The sequence below is a fragment of the Panthera onca genome, chromosome D1, assembly GCF_046562875.1.
Source record: "Panthera onca isolate mPanOnc1 chromosome D1, mPanOnc1 haplotype 2, whole genome shotgun sequence".
Classification (NCBI taxonomy): Eukaryota; Metazoa; Chordata; class Mammalia; order Carnivora; family Felidae; genus Panthera; species Panthera onca.
Window position 1 is genome coordinate 12,382,926 of NC_138348.1, and position 19,185 is coordinate 12,402,110.

Here is a 19,185-nt window from a genome sequence, read left to right on the forward strand (position 1 = left end):
TTTATTGGCTACATCTTGTCTGCGGGGATGAGAGGGCAGAAGGACACACAGGGCCACCAGCGGAATCAAACTCTAATGAGGAGTGTGCGGGCACCAAGGAAGCATCACCTCTAACACAGCGTAAAGTGGTAAGACAAAAGTCGTGTGAACCAACCTTGCTCCTGGCTCCTCATTATAATCTACCGACGTGCACTTTGCCCAAGTCTCATCCCTCATTTTTAATTTATTGTATCTGACTGCCTGCCAAGCATTTTTATAAGCCACTGCAAGTCTCTTTCGGAAAGAAGTATTGATGAATAAATAAACACGAAACAAAATTGCCTGTTTGCCAGATGCCAGCACAATCAGAATAAGTAGCCCTATCATCATTGGACCAGCAAGAGCGCCAGAAGACTTTGCCAAATGGGTTCTGGAAAGACAGTGCACAAACAGTGGTTCAACTTAATGAGACTGATCTATGGATGATGAAAAAAAAGCAGATGCTCAAGGGAGGAAATGGAAAGCTCAGGAAGATCCCCAGGTCTGTGCTACTGTAGCCAGCTCCTGAAATCTTCATAAATCCAGATCCAAGATGACCGGGCCCTCCGTTTTGAGACAGTGAGCAGCATGGAAGGTCCCTGAACTCAAAACACACCCGAATGTGATTCTTCTATCAAGTAGGCCCACGTGGCAAAGGGCAGAGGACAATTTCAAAGAAAACCAAAGATGCTGAGTGTCTGCTATTCAGAAAGCCTGATCTCTCCAAGCACAAGTCCACCTTGCCTTGGGATACATTGTCTAAATTCCTGAACCAATTCAAAATGATTAATAATTCTAGATAGAAGAGTCGGTTGGATTCCTAATGATTAACTTTAGGGAAAGCAAATAGCAGCTCCACGAAATCTCCAGGCAGGGAGAAGACCTACAGGGGGCCTCAGTGTGGCCTCAGAGGGAAATATTTGGTCCCAGGCGATCTAGATAAACTAAGTTGCTGGGGAAATGTGAACAGATCACTGAAGCAGCAGTTTCCTGTTTTTGAAGCCATAAAATAGTTGAGATTGCTGGCTTTCAAGGATGCACAGGAAGAAAATAAATCCTTAATGCCATCAGGAACCCACCACACCCCACGGTATTGAGCAACACTGGTATTTCGCACTCTCGGCGGTCTGTTATCTAATCACTGATCCGACACAGAAATACTCTGCTCCCAGACAGGCCTCTCTTGGTGGACCTCTGGAAGTCCAGGTTATCTTTCCTCCACATCAGTCACATCTGCTCAAGACCCACAGCTCATGGTAAACACACCTAAGACGTGTAGCTCTCACACATTCCAAAGCTAAAGGAGAAAGTCCTCAAGATCGCCTGCTCTTCAAAAAGAATATGAAAGCAGGGAGGAGGACAAAACATAAGAGACTCTTAAGTATAGAGAACAGAGGGTTGCTGGAGAGGTTGGGGGAGGGGGGATGGGCTGGGTGGGTGGAGGCTTAAGGAATCTACTTCTGAAATCATTGTTGCACCATGTGCTAGCTAGCTTGGATGTAAACTATAAAAAAATAAATAAATTATAGAAAGAAAACAAAAAAAGATCACTTGCTCTTTGAGATGATCAATGCTCCCCCAAACTGAGCCTCAGAAAACTAACAGGGGTTTCAGAAGAGAGAAAGCCCCACAGACTTCAGCGTATCATTTTAGAGCAGAGAAACACTGGCCTAAGAACCAAGAGGCCACTATGAATCAAACAAGAAGATGTATTGGTAGATGATTTTAAAAGTAAAAAGTTTGCCCTTGGACGGGATTGTTTTAAGTGCCCAGACACCCACTTCATAATATCACATGCTGTGGAAAAGACACCGCCGTGGACCCGAGGAGTATTTATATAGCTCAGCACAACTAATGCGCTTAGATCTTCCCAGGCAGGTTTAAAGTTATTTAAAAATGGTGAGATACAAAGGCGGTGTAGGTGCCTCAAGTTCGATAGCCATTGCTCTCAGCTGGAAGTATGCAACAAGGATTTTTAAAGGATCTGCCTTTATACTCTGTGCCAGGCACTATTGTGGACACTGGGGATGTAAGGATGAATATATAGAACTACACAGACATAGGCGACGGGTATCCTCCCTCTGCCACTATAATAGAACCGGTATCATCTGCTTGCGATGACCTGAAGGGGAAAAAGGAATAAAGGAATGAGGTCCAAGATACTTTGACTGCTACTCAAAGTGTCAGCGTGGACTTGGGTCTTCGGAATGTTTAAATGGTGAAAAACACAGAGGTTCCTTCCACCCACACTCTGTCTGTGTTCAGGTAACGGAGCGGCTCAACCTGGAGGTGAAAATAGAGTCCTCGGGAACTTGTTTGGGGAAAAAAAAAAAAAAAAAAAAAAAAAAAAAAAAAAAAAAAAAACTTTAGTTGGTCATTTTCCAGTTGGATTGAAACCCAGAAAGACCTAGGAAACGATTCTCCAGCAAGCCTCACTGAGAACAGCAGGAAGGCGGAACCAGCATGTTGCCATGGAGCGAAGATGCTTCGAGGTCCCGGCACGGCGGGGTCGAGCCCCAGCCAGGCGCCTAAGTTCTCTGGGCCTCAGCTCTTTCATCTAGAAGACGGATATGAGACGACCTAAGTCACAGGAGGGTTGTAGGGTGAAATGAGACGGCAGATTGTGTGTTCAGCAAAGACCGATTCTGTTGCCTACTCTGGAAGGGGTGGACCCCCCCTCCCCAAAGACTTTCATGACCCCTCGTTTTAGACATTGTGCACCCATGATGTCATCTGATCCTCACACAACCCATGTTCAGAGGAGGAAAGTGAGACTCAGAGAGGTCAACTGACTTGTCCGGAAGTCACCTAGCTGGAAAGAAAAGCCAGAACTGGGACCCAGAACCCTTCCCGTCACACCACCGAGTCCTTCATCATGGTAGTCGTGGTGATTCGGATGGCAGGCGTGGGGAGAAAGACCTGAAAAGTGGAAATCTTGAGGTTCTCCCTCACATTGTGAGCTGACAAAGAAACATCTAGAATGCCATATCAAGTCTATCCAAATACTGACCTCAAAATCTCTTGTACTTCGCCTTCACCAATGCCTGCTCTGACCCATGTGCCTCCTGGACTGAGAGTACGGAAGCATCTTAGAACTGAAAGGTCATGGTTTTGTCCTGCTGCCTTCAGACGGGGTAAGCAGAGAGGAGGACAGAGAGGCCCCGAGAGGACATGTGTCTTGCCTAGAAGCAAACTCCCAGGTGCCCAGAACTACTCAAGTTCCCCACTTCTGGGAGAGTCATGACGTCAGATGGACAGCCTTCCTTTACAGGGAATTGAGTGGGGTCTGAAGGAGGTTTTTTGTTTTGTTTTGTTTTGTTTACTTCTATAATTTTTTATTCCCTTCATATGGGTTTTTTTAAATATCATTTATCGTCAAATTGGTTTCCATACAACACCCAGTGCTCATCCCAACTGGTGCCCTCCTCCCTGCCCACCACCCACTTTCCCTATCCCCCACCCCCATCTACCCTTAGTTTGTTCTCAGTCCTTTAAGAGTCTCTTGTGGTTTGCCTCCCTCCCTCTCTGTAACTTTTTCCCCCTTCCCCTCCCTCATGGTCTTCTGTTAAGTTTCTGAAGATCCACATATGAGTGAAAACATATGGTATCTGTCTTTCTCTGCCTGACTCATTTCACTTAGCATAATACCCTCCAGTTCCATCCACATTGCTACAAATGGCCAGATTTCATTCTTTCTCATTGCCAAGTAGTATTCCATTGTATATACGTCCCACATCTTCTTTATCCATTCATCAGTTGATGGACCTTTAGGCTCTTTCCATAATTTGGCCATTGTTGAAAGTGCTGCTATAAACACTGGGGTACATGTGTCCCTATGCATCAGCACTTGGAGGAGGTTTTGATGATAGGGACAACTAGACAGAGCCAGCCCTGCAAAGTATGAGCATGAGCATCAGGTCTCTTTAGCTCTGGATGGGGCTCTTCCACCCCCCTAACCTCCTTAGAACCTCTCCCAAAGTCCTAAATGAGTGATCTCAGTTCTCTTGCCTTAAGGAAGCTCAGCCCAGGACCCTCAGAAAGTAGCTGCATGGACTCCAGCTGTAGAAACCTGGATTTAGCTCCCACCCACAACAGAAAGCCTCTCTGGAGCATCGCTGATGACTGATCTTTGAGCTAACGGTGACCCTTCCCGACAGATCACAGTGATGGGGAAATTACTCCCCCACAAAGGAGACCGATCTATTTTAGAGCCTACTTATAGCTTCCAGCTCTTTCTGTAATGCCAGTACCATGGCATTCCAAATACCTGCCAGAGTTACAAGTTTCTTAGAGATTCAACAAGGTAGGTGTTTGCTCTTCCCCTTTTCTTAATAGAAACCTTTATATTTAAATGGCCACCTTGGGGCGTGTGGGTGGCTCAGTCAGTTAAGTGACCCACTTCGGCTCAGGTCATGATCTCATGGTTCATGGGTTTGAGTCCTGCATCAGGCTCTGTGATGACAGCTCAGAGCCTGAAGCCTGCTTCAGATTTGGTGTCTCTCTCTCTCTCTCTCTCTCTCTCTCTTTCTTTCTCTCTGCCCCTCCCCTGCTCACACTCTGTCTCTCTCTCTCTCTCTCTCTCTCTCTCTCTCTCTCTCTCTCTCAGAAATGAGTGAACATTAAAACAAAAATTTAAATAGCTACCTTAGTTTTCCACATGGTCCCACCTACCCTGTCCTTTCTCATTCTGAAAACAAACACTTAAAGCAGATACAAAAGGCATCATCCACCCTGTGTTATAGATGAGGGGACTGTGGCCCCAAAGGCCAAGGGTCTTATATCACTGCAAGGGGGAAGCGAACCCAGCACATTGGGCTCCCCAACAAGTACCAGCTTTGGCCCTACTCTCTAAAGACAAAAGAGATAAACCCATTTTATATGAGAGAAAACTAAGATTCAAGTTGTCAAGTATACTTGGAATCTGAACTGCGGTTCATTTTCTCCCCTCTGCCATTGCCACACTCACCTCCAGCAGGACCGATCCAGAAGACTGGGCTGGGCAGGAACAGAATGTGGTGTCTAAGTGGGGCTTTCGGGGACCAGAGGAATAAACATCTCCCACACCTACAGCTCTCAAGCCCCAGCATCCACAGTTACACCTATTAATGAGTGCCTGCCTCTCTGCCCCATTCTGGGCATTCCAGGAAGGGAATTAGACCAGGGCAGGGGGGTGTGTCACTCATGGGGGTTCTCTAATCAGGCCCTACGCTGCTGATTAGGCTTCTCTGATCCCCAGAGGTGAGAAGCCTTCAGCGAAGGGCCCCTGCAAAGTGAGCTTTCTCAATTCTTCCCCATTCAAACTTTGCCCTCTCTGGAGCCCCCAACCACAATGTAATCTCATGTGGGGGCTGGAGGGGAGATGCGGCTACATTCTGTTCTCTGAGGAGTTGTCCTTAGAATGACCCTTTCGGACCAGTATCATTGTGGGAGCTCAAATGAGATAAGGGATTATGTGATGGCCCAGCAGCCTGCAGACTCATTGCCTTAACATTAATAATCTATACAAGGAGGATTTGGAGCCATGCCCAGCACGCCACTCTAGCTTTACCTAGGGTAACTCATCTACTCCCCACAACAACCCACTGAGGGAGACGCCATTATCGTTCTACTCTACCGGTGAGGAGGCAGAGGTGAAGTAACCACCCGTGGTCACACAGGTAGTAAGCGGCAAGCTGGGATCAGAACCAGGGGAGGCCGGCTCCATGCACCTTGCTCCTAAACACCGTTCTGAACTCCCTGATGTACCACTATCTAGGACAGAAAATTCGGGCAATGTGAAAAAAGTATAAAGTGAAGAAATGGGATCCCTATTATCATACCACTCCAATAGGGATTGTTAACAGTTAGAGGGGGAAATACTAGAGTGTATTTATTTAGCACATAAGTTCTGGTATAGACTGTGTGGATTCAAATCCTCCTCTGGGTTGGGAATTTAAGTGGGTTATGTCACTTCTCTAAACCCACCCCCGGGGATGGACATCCAGGTTCCGGGTGATACATATAAAACACACAGAACAGGGTGTGGTATTATTAATATCCTTCCAGAATTTTTTCTATAGAAATTTATATGTAGTTTTAAGAATCAGGATTTTGGCTGGCACATTATTTCTATACTGTTCACCGAGGTGAGTTAACCAGAGAAAATGTAACTGTTATGAAGTCACTCAGGTGGGAGGGACCTGTGGTCCACAACAACACTGTGGAAAGTCGTGAGGTCTGTCGTTGGGCAGCTCATGGTGTTGGGGCCATTGAACCCCATTCCCTGAGTGTCGATACCCAAAAAGTTTAGGCAACCACAGCAAGAGAAGAGCTAATGCCCAAATTTGCCACAAAGGTGGTGATATTGCCCTTGTCTGATGTAAACATATGCACTTGAACGATCTCAAAGGTAGTCATGATAACCTTGAAGGCAAAAGACATCCCCAAATTTTCTTGAATGCAAAAGTCCTCAAAACCCTTGGGTAGAGGAGACACCCCATGGGGAATGGACATATATTATATATTTTATAGAACATTTTAATAGCCTTAACCTTGACAGAAAAGGAAGTGAAACACATTGATGCATTTTAGAAACCTTAATAAAGACTGTGGTATTTCTTGTCGCTCTACACAGGCTCTACACATGTACCTCCAATGCTAAGCCCATTCCATCCTCGAGACATGACATCTCCCTTCCATTCATTCCACTCCTTCCTCAGTTCCCTCTCGTAGGCTCCCCTTGCATTGTTTTATTGATCACGGCTCATGTAGAGAAGGCTATTGATAATCATTTAGGCAGGTCCTCTCACTCAATAACCTTGCTGAACTCTTATCGTTGTTAGTTTGTTATTTTGGAATTTCAATATAAGTAAAATTTTCTGTGCATATATATATTTTTAAAGATATATGGTATTTCTTATCCTCTCATGGAGAAAATTTATGTCCCCAACACTGCTGTCCACTTGGCATGATATCCTGAGCATTTTCTACCCTGGTAGTCATATGAGGTACATTTGATTCATACTCCCCCCACCTCAATATTTTCTAGAATCCCCACCCATTCCACAGAGATGCCCTAGTGCTGAGCCATCATTTTGCACACCCAGCCTGGTCACAGGACATGAGGCAGCACCACAGTGAATTGGCTTCTGCCCCAAAGTGCTACCTCTCAAATCACTCCCACCTCCCATCCTCCTCCACCAACACAGCTGGATGTCTATGCCCTCCCTTCTGCTACTTTGTATGTCCAATGCCAACACCCACCACCAGTGACGCTGCCCTGCCCACCAGGAAGACCCATTATTCCCTTAGGGCAAGTTCCGGACAGGTCCACCCCAACCCGGGCCAGTCGAGGACATTTTACATCCCTGAGCCTCTGTGGGGGTCTGAGTTGGGGAAATTCCTTGGCTTGCCATGTAGACCAGTGGCCCTTCTCAACCCCACCCCATGGAACCCTTCCAACAAAAGCGAGAATTGCGAGATGCTTGCATTTGAACCCTGGCTTCTCACATCCAAAATATCCTATACACCTAAATGCTTTTGGTCCCTTTGATATTTTCAATTTTTTTTTTATTATAAAATAACAGTAACATGACCACAGACCTTTGTAGATAGTAATGATGATTTCTGTAGGGTAACTTCCTAAAAGCAGAATTAGGGGGAGAAAGGCATTTTCATTGGTAAGGGTCTTTATACAAATCAATGAAACTGACTGTAAGGTGCACCCCAGCACTCCACAGTGTATGAGGGAAACTGTTTCCCAGCACCTCACTAATACAGGTGTGATGATCTTCTTTTAAACATTCTGTGATTATGAAAGCAAAAGATAGCTCACCGCGACATAAATTGTAATTTTTTAATTTATGGTGATGTTAAACATTTTTCATATGTTTAGATACTTATTTCTTCTTTCGCCAATTTCGTGCTCATATACTTTGCCCATTTTCTTTTCTTTTTTTTTAAATGTTTATTTATTTATTTTGAGAGAGAGAGAGAGAGGAGAAGAGAGAGAGAATCCCAAGCAGGCTCCATGCTGTCAGCACAGAGTCCAAAGTGGGGCTTGATCTCACAAACCGTGAGGGCATGACCTGAGCTGAAATCGAGAGTCGGCCACTTAATTGATAGCCACCCAGGAGCCCCTTGCCCTTTTGTTTAATAAGGTGTTTGACTTTTCTAACTGAATGATAGAAAAGTTGACGATTCTTCCTTTCATCAGTTTGACAAATATTTGAGCAGCTAGTATATGTCAGGAACTGTTCTAGATGCTGGCCATACAGTAGTGAACAAAAGAGATTAAATTCCTGGCTTCATGGAGCTTACATTCTAATAGACAGAGAAATAGCAGAAAGTAATATTATAAACAAATACAGTAAGATGATGTGATAGGAACCGTCTCGGGTAGTGGCAGAGAAAGGGGACTCTTGAAGTCAGAAATGGTCTCTGACATGACATTTACACTAGGACCTGCATAAAAAGAACACACAGGAACATCTTGTTTGAAAAGCATTTCAGACAGAGGGAACAGCAAGAGCAAAGGCCCTGAGGCAGGGATAAGCTGGCCTCTCAAGGAATAGACAGAGGACAGTAGGAGATGACCAGGGGAGGTACACAGAGGGCAGATCCTATAATGATCTCACAGACCAAAGTAAGAAATTGGGGTGTTTTTTTTTTCTGAAGTGCAATGAGAAATCAAAGGAGGGCTTTAATAGGGGAATTTTAGAACCTGATGTAGGTATTAAACAGTTTCTCTGAATTCTATGTGGAATATGGATTATGGGGAGGCAAAGAATTATGGCATACACACCATGGAATATTATTTAGCCATAAGAATAAAGGAAATCCTGCTGTTTGCGACCACATGGATGGACATTGAGGGTATTGTGCTAAGTGAAGTAAGTCAGAGAAAGACAAATACTGTATGATATTACTTATATGTGGAATCTTAAGAAGGTTTACTTGTATGGCATAGGAAATACAGTAAATGGTGTTGGAATACGGCTATATGAATCACTATGTTGTACACCAAACTAATGTAACATTGTGTGAGGCATCCCATGGTCCGTGAAGGGTTGATATGGGCTGCAGAAGGCCAAATCACTTGCCTGGAGGCAGAGCTGAGCCCAGGGTGTAATTCATACTCCAGAGCTGCGATCAGACTAGACTCCAACTGAAACTGTATCTTTGCTCAGCTAGTTTCTGCTTCCTTGATTCCCTTACAGGTTCCTTCTGTGATTGCTCCCTCAGTGAAACAAACACTGGCCCCCAAACCTCTGTCTCCCATCTTTTTTTTAAATTTTATTAATGCTTATTTATTTTTGAGAGTGAGAAAGAGAGAAACAGAGCACAAGCAGGGGAGGGGCAGAGAGAAAGGGAGACACAGAATCCGAAGCAGGCTCCAGGCTCTGAGCTGTCAGCCCAGAGCCCAATGCGGAGCTTGAACTCACGAACTGTGAGATCATGACCTGAGTCAAAGTCAGAGGCTTTACCCAACTGAGCCACCCTGGTACCCGTTTCATCTTTTTTTTTTTTTAAGGAACCCAACCTAAGACGTATCTTTTTCCAAAAGCGGAAACAAAAGTCCTAGGTTTGATATTAACAACAACAACAACAATAATAATTGTGTAATACATCAAAGCACTCCAGATCTTTCCAACCTGTCGCCAAGGGAAGAAGGTAATAAATACTATATAATCACCCACCTCCCCAAGATCCCCAGGGGATGTTTAATGGAATATTATCATTGCTGGCATATTCCCCCTCCTTTTTCTCTATCTTGTCCCCATGGTCACTCTATCTTCTACAGGAAATGCAGTTCACATACTCCTACCACATAGTTCTTTCAATAGGTATTTAATTACAAGAAATGATAATAAATACTGTAATTGGAAACGCATTGGAAGATAGCATTCTCTGTGCTGCCAGAAGTCCTGATCTGTGGCCACCTTCCTTCTCTGGATTCTTGTTCCATTCATCATCCACAATGGCAAGAACCACCCCAGCTAGGCTGAATGCTTGCTAATTACCAAGAAGTTTTATCCCTGGCGTATTCTTTCAGAGTGAATGCGGCACATGGCCTCTCTGAGACCCTGCTGCAAGAGTTTTGATCCTACATTAATGAGTAGATGAAAGCATATACGGCAGGGGAGTGATTCTACTGAAGCAGAACACACGTTAATTGGGGGAAGCAAGATGGATTCTTCGGGAACCTACTGGGCAGTAAGACTAATCACCAAGGAATGACCAAAATTAAGGGCAAAGGTGTGTGGTTCTAACACATGGAGAGTGGGTTTCAGAGAACAGGGAAGAGAGGAGAGCTGGAATAGCCAGAGAAAGCTGCCCACCGAAACTCTGGAATGGACCTTTAAGGAAGATGACCTAACAAGCCACTCATGGTATAGATTCAAGAGCAGCATGTTTGGACCACACTAGCCTCATTCCTTCCTGAACCAATAACCCAATCTTCCTAATGAAATTGTGAACAGGCCACACAGCCAGTTTCCACCCCCTGAGATGGGACTCGACATAAGGTCTAAGGGGCGGGGGGGAGGGGTGCGGTATACAGGGAACTTGGCCAGGACCCCTCAGAGTTCCAATCCAGGCACTACCACTGACTGCGACAGCAGGACACCGAGGGGCAGTGGCAAAGAGGAACCAGCTTCGTTCCCTACAGGAACTGCAAATGAGCTTTGAGACTAACACGAGTCAGGAGTTGCCATGAAATCCCACAAGATTTGTCTTTACCCTCTGCGCCGTGTGGAGAGGACGAGATAATGAGCCCCTGCCGCAGTGGGCTGTCCCTCACAAGGCTGGCTCTTCCTGGGAGTCCCGAGGCTGTCCCAGTTACCGACACGTGATTCAGGGACAGCCTCTGTGCACACTACATCCCTCCCACAAAACCATCCCCCAAAAGCATTTTAAATATCTCGCTGGTTTGCTTGGTAAGGAGAAACCTAGAATCTGCCAGCTACATTCATCTGTTTGAGCAATCCCAGCTGCTCTCTACAAAATGCTTAAAGGAACCAGATCGATTTGGTTCCAAACCGCAGATGAATCCAACTGGATTATCCCACCAGGTAACTAAGATATAATTGTGACCTCGGTGATGTTGTGAGGACACTAGCCTGGACGTAAGGTGCACACAAGCTAGAGAAGGTGAAACTGGTCAAAGAATCCGCCCACTGTCACCCAAACCCGCCATCTAATGGGACCATGTCCAGACTGGGATTTCAGATCTGGTGTGAAAGACACAAGTAAGATTGAGTCTTTTTTTTTTTTTTTTTTTTTTTTTTTTTTTTTTTTAGAAACCCATAGCTGTAATCTCTTTGGGTTTGTGCATCACTAAATAAGTTTTATTTTTTTTTTTAAGTTTATTTATTTATTTTGAGAGAGAGAGAGAGATCACAAGCAGGGGAGGGGGCAGAGAGAGAGGGAGGAAAGAGAGAATCCCAAGCAGGCTCTGCGCTGTCAGCACAGAGCCCGATGTGGAGCTTGAACTCACAAACCACAAGATCATGACTTGAGCTGAAATCAAGAGTTGGACACTTAACCAGGGCACCTGGGTGGCTTAGTCGGTTAAGCATCCGACTTTGGCTCAGGTCATGATCTCACCACTCGTGGGTTCGAGCCCTGTGTCAGGTTCTGTGTTGACAGCTCAGAGCTGTGTCTCCCTCTCTCTCTGCTCCTACCCCACTTACACTCTCTCTCTCTCTCTCTCTCTCTTTCTCTCTCTCTCTCAAAAATAAATAAACATTAAAAAAAGAAAGGAGCTGGACACTTAACCTACAGAGCCACCCAGCCTCCCCTCACTAGGTAAATTTTAGAAAATATATTCCGCCTAAGTGTGAAAGCATATCATATTTGTCTTTCTCTGACTGACTTATTTTACTTAACATAATACTCTCTAGCTCCATCCACGTCATTGAAAATGGCAAGATTTCATTCTTTTTCACGGCTGAGTAATATGCATATATATATATATATGTGTGTGTGTGTGTGTGTGTGTGTGTTTAGTATATGACCACATACGTATAAATAAGATATATATATGGGGCGCCTGGGTGGCTCAGTCGGTTAAGTGTCCAACTTCGGCTCAGGTCATGATCTTTCGGTTTGTGAGTTCAAGCCCTGCATCGGGCTCTGTGCTGGCAGCTGGGAGCCCGGAGCCTGCTTTGGATTCTGTGTCTCTGTCTCTCTCTGTCCCTCCCCCACTTGTGTTCTCTCTCTCTCTCTCCAAAAAAAAAAAAAAAAAAAAAAAAAAAAAAAAAAAATATATATATATATATATATATATATATACACCACATCTTATTTATCATAGGGAAGAAAAAAGAGAGGCAAACCAAGAAATAAACTCTTAACTATGGAGTACAGACTGATGGTTACCAGAGGGGAGGAGGGTGGAGGGATGGGTGAAATAGGTCAGAGAGGTTAAGGAATGCACTTGTGAGGAACACCGCGTATTTTGTCTGGAAGTATGGAATGACTACATTATACACCTGAAAATCATACTATACTGTATGTTAACTAACTGGAATTTAAATAAAAACTTAAAAAATATATATAAACAGTTTCATGGGGCAGGGATGGGGGACTAGACTGCAGAGCTTAGACCCATGACTTCACTGTAAATCACTACATTTCCCTGTGATTACTCTGGAGGAGGGATTCATCTTACATACTAGAGCTTTGGCTTTGGAATAAGATAGACCTGGGTTAGAATCTGGGCTTTTAGGGAGGGCCTAGCTGGCAAATTTGGTATAGCATGAGACTCTTGATCTGGGGTTGTGAGTTAGAGGCCCATGTTGTATAGAGATTATTTAAAAAAAAAAAAAATCTGGGCTTTTTCACTGACTAGTTGAGTGACCTTGGACAAGTTACTTACCTCTTCACATTTAATTTCCTCCAGGACAAAATATTGCCTGTTTTATGGGTCATTGTGAGGATTATATGAGATAATGTATACAGGATGTTTAACATCCTGATCAGCACAGAGAAGTTGCTCAATAAATGGATACCAAGATTAGGAAGAGCACCCCAATTCTGGGCTCGAGGAGACCAGGATTAAGATCTAAATGTCTTTGGGGCCTCTGGGTCACTCAGTCAGTTAAGCATCGACTCAGATCATGATCTCACAGTTCATGAGTTGGGGCCCCGTGTCAAGCTCTGTGCTGACAGCTCGGAGCCTGGAGCCTGCTTCGGATTCTGTGTCTCCCAATCTCTCTGCCCCTCTCTGCTGTTTCTCTCTCTCTCTCTCTCAAAAATAAACATAAAAAAAAAAAAAAAAAAATATATATATATATATATATATATATATATATATATATATATAAAAACAAACATCTTCTTTTTCCAGCTGTGAAACCACAGGCAAAATATTTAATGTCTGTAAACCTCAGTTTCCTCTACTATAAAATAAAAACAAATATTTTCTCTTCTAATGCCATCAGATTGGAATGAAATAAACCCCTCACGGTGCTCAGCGTGCTTCCTGACTCAGGGCAAGAACTCATAAATATTGACAATAATATCTTTAGACCAATCCCAACAAGGTGAGGAAAGTTAACTTTGTGGAGCTCCTTCACTGTCCCAGGTGGACACAACCTCAGCAAGAAGGAGAAACAAGAGTTAGGGAGAAGGTTCCAAGTGAAAGTAAGCACAAGATTTAAGACCCAGGTCCTTTCTGAAGGCTTCCTCCTGGGTAAGATCGTCTCTCTCTCCCCATCCCCTCCAGAGATCTCATATTCATCTGTGTTACATATTATAATCAAAATGTATCACAAGTAATAATGTCAACCCATAAGTGTCCCTAAGCCTTCCTAAAATGTCTGTTGGCCGTAAACCTTGGCTTTCCCTCCTGGAAGCTGTTCCGGGTTCAGGGAGTTTGTTGCCATCCTCTCCTCTGAGCCCAATCCAAGCTGCTGGTGCCCCAACCCCCTTCTTAAACAAGATCACACAAAACTGGGTGTGACCAGCTGGTTCTGAAATTCTTCCTTCTGGGAAGTATTCTGGAAATTGCATTTCTAGAAAAAAAGCAAATTCTACCACATTAGGGAAAAAATCCATTCTAACTTTTTAAAAAAAAAAGTTAATGTTTTTACTTATTTTTGAGAGAGAGACAGAACGAGTGGGAGAGGGGCAGAGAGAGAGAGGGAGATACAGAATCTGAAGCAGGCTCCAGGCTCTGAGCTGTCAGCACAGAGCCTGATGCAGGGCTTGAACTCACAAGCCGTGAGATCATGACCTGAGCCAAAGTTGGACACTCAACCAACTGAACCACCCAGGCGCCCCCATTCTAACTTTTCAAAAACCCATTATTTATTTCCTATTTTATCATTGAGCAAATTGGGATTATAATTGGTTAAGCAGTTTCTTCAAGAACATACCAAAGGAGGGATATGGCCCAGCTAAGTCTGCCTTTACCCAAAAAGAAAGAAAAGCCATGAACCACCAAAAAACTCCAAAGTCAAACTTAGTCCCCTTTCCCCATGTAAGTTGAGTATTTGCCTAATAATCTCAGAAATGCTATGATTTTAACAGTTGAGACTTGGGTCTGTAGAAAAAGTAATTTGCTCCCCTAAGGTGACAGCATGATGTGAAGCAAAGACCACAGAATTTGGAGGTAGAGAGTCCCAGATTCAAATGTTGCTTCTGTTTCTTCCTAGATGTCTGGCAAGTTGGGTAACCTCCTTAACACCTCTGAGCCTCGCTTTGCTCATCCATAAAATAGCCAAGGCTGTACCCAACTGTCAGGGCTGCTGAAAGGATTAGAGTCGAAGTATGAGGTGGACCCTAACGCATGTGGCACAAACCCAGAGTGGCTGCAGCTGTAACCCAGGGACCTGGGCCACCTACTCTCCAGTCATGTGCATTGAACAGTCTTATCTCCGAATCAAAGGGAACCCCAGGACCTCACCACGAGATGGACAGAAAACGGTGTATGATGATTTCAAAATTAGAGATTGAGAAAGATGTTGAAATTAGCTGAGCTTTGCAGGAAGGATCTGATTATCTAAAGAACTGCAGAGAGATTCTTTTCATGTCATCAATCATAAAAATGCAGTTAAGTATGGGAAAGCAGCAAAACAAATTCATAGCAAAGAGCACAGAATTTGCTATCAAACCACTATCATTCAGAACCCAGCTCTTCCACTTATTAAACTAGGTCACCTTAAACAAATTCATCTCCCAGAAGTTCAAATTCCTTACTAGTAAAAAAAAAAAAAAATTAAAAAATAAATAAGACAACAACCCTCGAAGGGCTGTTTCCAGGATACAATAAGATGATTTTTACAAAGCCTCACCATCTTTAGCAGAATGGTTAAGTAAATGTGCTGTAAGCATACCAAGGAGACCATAGCAAAATCAGAAATAAAAAACTAGGCTTACCTATATGACATGGACAAATCACAAAAACATAGTGCATGTGGGGAAAAAAACAAAACAGGACTTACAGCACAAGATCATGTATACAAAATTTAAACCGCACCAAAATCACTGTCTTTTTTAAAGATACACATATTTTTAAATCAATATGAAAGGACGAAGTGTAGGAAGATATATATTTTGCATACACTAGATTGCGTACCTGTGAGGAGCAGGAGAAGGACTGGGGATGGAGAGAGAAGGAGGGAAAAATAATAAAGTGAAAAAGAGCCTTGCCTTGATCAATAATGATGATTTATCTGGAACTGGCAAGTATGATTACTCAATTTCAGACTTAACATCCCGTAAGTAACTACAAATCACTTGAAATAGTGCCTGCGTATTTTATTTACTCAGTAGTTTGTAGCTAAGGAGTATGCAGGTTATAATAGGAAAATCCTTCCAAAAACCTCATTTAACCCATATACCTAGACATACGCATCATGATTTGTGAGAGATGTAAAAACTTCAATGATCATATAGCCTAGCCCCGCCATTTTGCAGAATTGAAAGTAAAGTCCAAGGAGGGAAAGTGAATTTTAAAGGTTACTCAGCTAGGTAGTGTCTGTCCTAGAGGTGACAACCGTTGAAACTGACCGTACAAGAAAGCCTTCCAAAGAAGCTAACTCATCTCCAGACCTAGCTGCTGGAGTCAGGTGTGGGGAACAGCTTCAGGAGACCATGTTTTATATGATGTGCCAGTGTCTCTCTTTCACTAATGACCTCTGATTCAAGCTGGAGGAGGCTCCCAAGATTAAAATGGTAAAGACTAGGGGTACCTGGCTGGCTCAGGCAGAAGAGCATGAGACTCATGATCTCAGGGTTGTGAGTTCAAGCCCCACATTGGGTGTAAAGATTGCTTAAAATAAAAATAAATAAGTAAACTTAAAAAAATAAGTGATAAATACATTAGGTAAAATAGTAAAGGAGCACCTGAATGGCTCAGTTGGTGGAGCATCCGAGTTCAGCTCAGGCCTGATCTCACTGTTCATGAGTTCAAGCCCCACGTCAGGCTCTGTGCTGACAGCTCAGAGCCTGGAGCCCACTTCAGAGTCTGTGTCTCTCTCTCTCCCTCTCTGACCCTCCCCCACTTACACTCTGTCTCTCTCTCAAATATAAACATTAAAAAATTTTTCAATGGTAAAGATTAAAGAGAAAGACTGTTATTTTTTTTTTGTTATTACTGAGATATAATTGACATATAACATTGTGCAAGCTTCAGGTGTAAAGTGTGTGGTTTGATTCATTTATAAGCTGCGATATGATCATAGTGTTGGCTAACATTCCGTCACTTCCCATAATGATCAAGTGTTCTTTTGTGGTGGGAACAAGTAAGAACCAGTCTCTTAGCAACTTTGAAGTTTGTAACACAATATTGTTGGCTATAATTCAATGTCTACAATACAATGTTGTTGACTATAGTCACTCTGCTGTACATTAGATCTCCAGAACTCGTATCTGCCAGTTCCAAGTTTGTACCCTTAAACTGCATCTTTTAATACCATCTGACTAAGTAGTTTTTGAATACATGCTGAATAATTACGTCACAAGAAAAGAAAGCACATCGGTGGGTAACATGAGGGAATACTCAACATGAAGAGCAGATTCGTCGTCCTCCAACTTCTGAAATTCTTTTATGAGAAGAAGGAATTAAATTTGCTGTGCGTGTCTGGAAGGGGGAAAACTAAAACCAATATGTTGAAGACGAAGAGAGAGAGGAAACAGATCCAAAATGAGCATTAACGGGTAGAACTGTCCACAGATGGAGGTTCATACAGTAGCTAGATGACCAAGCAGAAGGTACGTAGTACAGGACACTTCAGCATCCCATGGGGATTAGGACACTTGCTGACCAGGTTCTTTCCAAATCTGAATCTCTGTGTCTCTTGTCTTCACAGGAATTTCCAAATACAAACCCAAATTAATTTGAATCAGAAACACCAGCTCAGGGCTCAGCTCCAAAAAACGTGGAAGAAACATAGATGCCCACGGAGACTCGGCCACGTACAGGATTTCCCAAAAACAAGCTCTATAAGTTGGCCCAGAAATATAAAGCTAACTTCTACCATAGAAAGAATCTGTCCTTCAATTCTGGGATGTTGTTGTTGTTGTTGTTGTTGTTGTTGTTCATTCTCACCCTCAGATCAATTGTCTATATTGAATCCATGGACGCGAATAATCTTACTATGGTAACAGAGTTCATTCTCATGGGCTTTACTGACTACCACATGTTGGAGATCCCCCTCTTCCTGACGTTTCTCATTTTCTATATCGTCACCCTTCTGGGGAATGTGGGGATGATCATTCTGATCCAAGTGGATGTCCAACTCCACATGCCCATGTACTTCTTCCTGAGCCACCTCGCCCTGCTGGATGCCTGCTACGCCTCGGTCATCACTCCTCAGATCCTGGCCACACTGGCCACAGGTAAGATGGTCATCTCCTATGGCCAGTGTGCTACCCAGTTCTTTTTCTTCACCTTCTGTGCAGGCACAGAGTGTTTCCTGCTGGTAGTGATGGCCTATGACCGCTATGTTGCTGTTAGCAACCCACTGCTCTACACTGTAGCCATGAATCCTAGAATTTGCTGGAGTTTGGTGGTGGAAGCCTATGTCTGTGGGATGTTAGGGTCCATTGTGCGTACCACATGCACCTTCACCCTCTCCTTCTGTGACCACAATCAGATCAACTTCTTCTTCTGTGACCTCCCGCCCCTGCTGAAGCTCGCCTGCAATGACACAACAAACACTGAGATTGTCATTGTCTTCTTCGGCAACTTTGTGATCTTGGCCAACGCGTTGGTCATTCTGATATCCTACCTGCTCATCATCAAGGCCATTCTGAAGGTGAAGTCTCCACGTGGCAAGGCCAAGACTTTCTCCACATGTGCCTCCCACCTCACCGCTGTAGCCCTTTTGTTTGGGACCCTCATCTTCATGTATCTGCAGAGTGGCTCGGGCAAGTCCCTGGAGGAAGACAAGGTCGTGTCTGTCTTCTACACTGTGGTCATCCCCATGCTAAACCCTCTGATCTACAGCCTAAGAAACAAGGATGTGAAAGCAGCCTTCAGAAAGGTCACTGGTAGACTCCAGGTATCCCTGAGTGTGTAGATATGAGTGATAGGAACTTACCTCCTGGTCCATTTTCTTCCCATATCAATATATCCTAACAGGCACCAGCACTCTATGCAACTTAGCCCCACAAATAGAGAGAAGGTAGATGGGTGTCAGCAGGCACACAAGAAAAACTGCAAATATGGTAAAATTCATTTCCAGCAACCCCATGGTGCTTTCTTCTTCTCCCCATCTCGCACCTCCAGCCCATTCCTTAGCATACAACAGTCTTATAATACTGCCTGATATCTTCACTTACAGAATGTCAGGGGTCCAGGGGGCCTTGAGTTTATCTCATCTCACCCCAAGTCTTTGCAGCTGTCCTTGGCTTTCCCATCCTTTCCTTCTCATTTTTTTCCTCCCATTAATACAGCCTTTTTCTATGTCAAAGATTCTATCTGGGGATTCTAGCGATCAATGCTAAATAGTCTTTTGTCTTCTTTTAATAGATGAGTGACTGATCACCTCAGCAAGCAGGGAGTGCTATATAAGACAAATCTGAGTCTCTAAGTGGCCAAGGGAAGGGAGTGTTTGAGAAACAGGCCTTTCTCCTCACCATTCTAGTCTCTGGTCACTTTCCTTCTTGCTCATGCCACAACAATGGAATTTTCAAGCTGCCTTTCCACCTGATCACATCCCACTGGCTTTGCTGTTC

At 43.8% G+C, this 19,185-nt stretch overlaps 1 protein-coding gene across 1 annotated transcript; it reads left to right on the forward strand.

The window, feature by feature from the left end:
- The first annotated feature begins 17,081 nt into the window (after nt 1–17,081).
- On the forward strand, nt 17,082–18,527 carry OR9I1 (olfactory receptor family 9 subfamily I member 1). The gene has a single exon (XM_060606726.3). It carries the CDS (start codon nt 17,400–17,402, stop codon nt 18,525–18,527), a length of 1,128 nt encoding a protein of 375 aa, XP_060462709.3. The 5' UTR covers nt 17,082–17,399.
- Nucleotides 18,528–19,185: the final 658 nt, after the last annotated feature.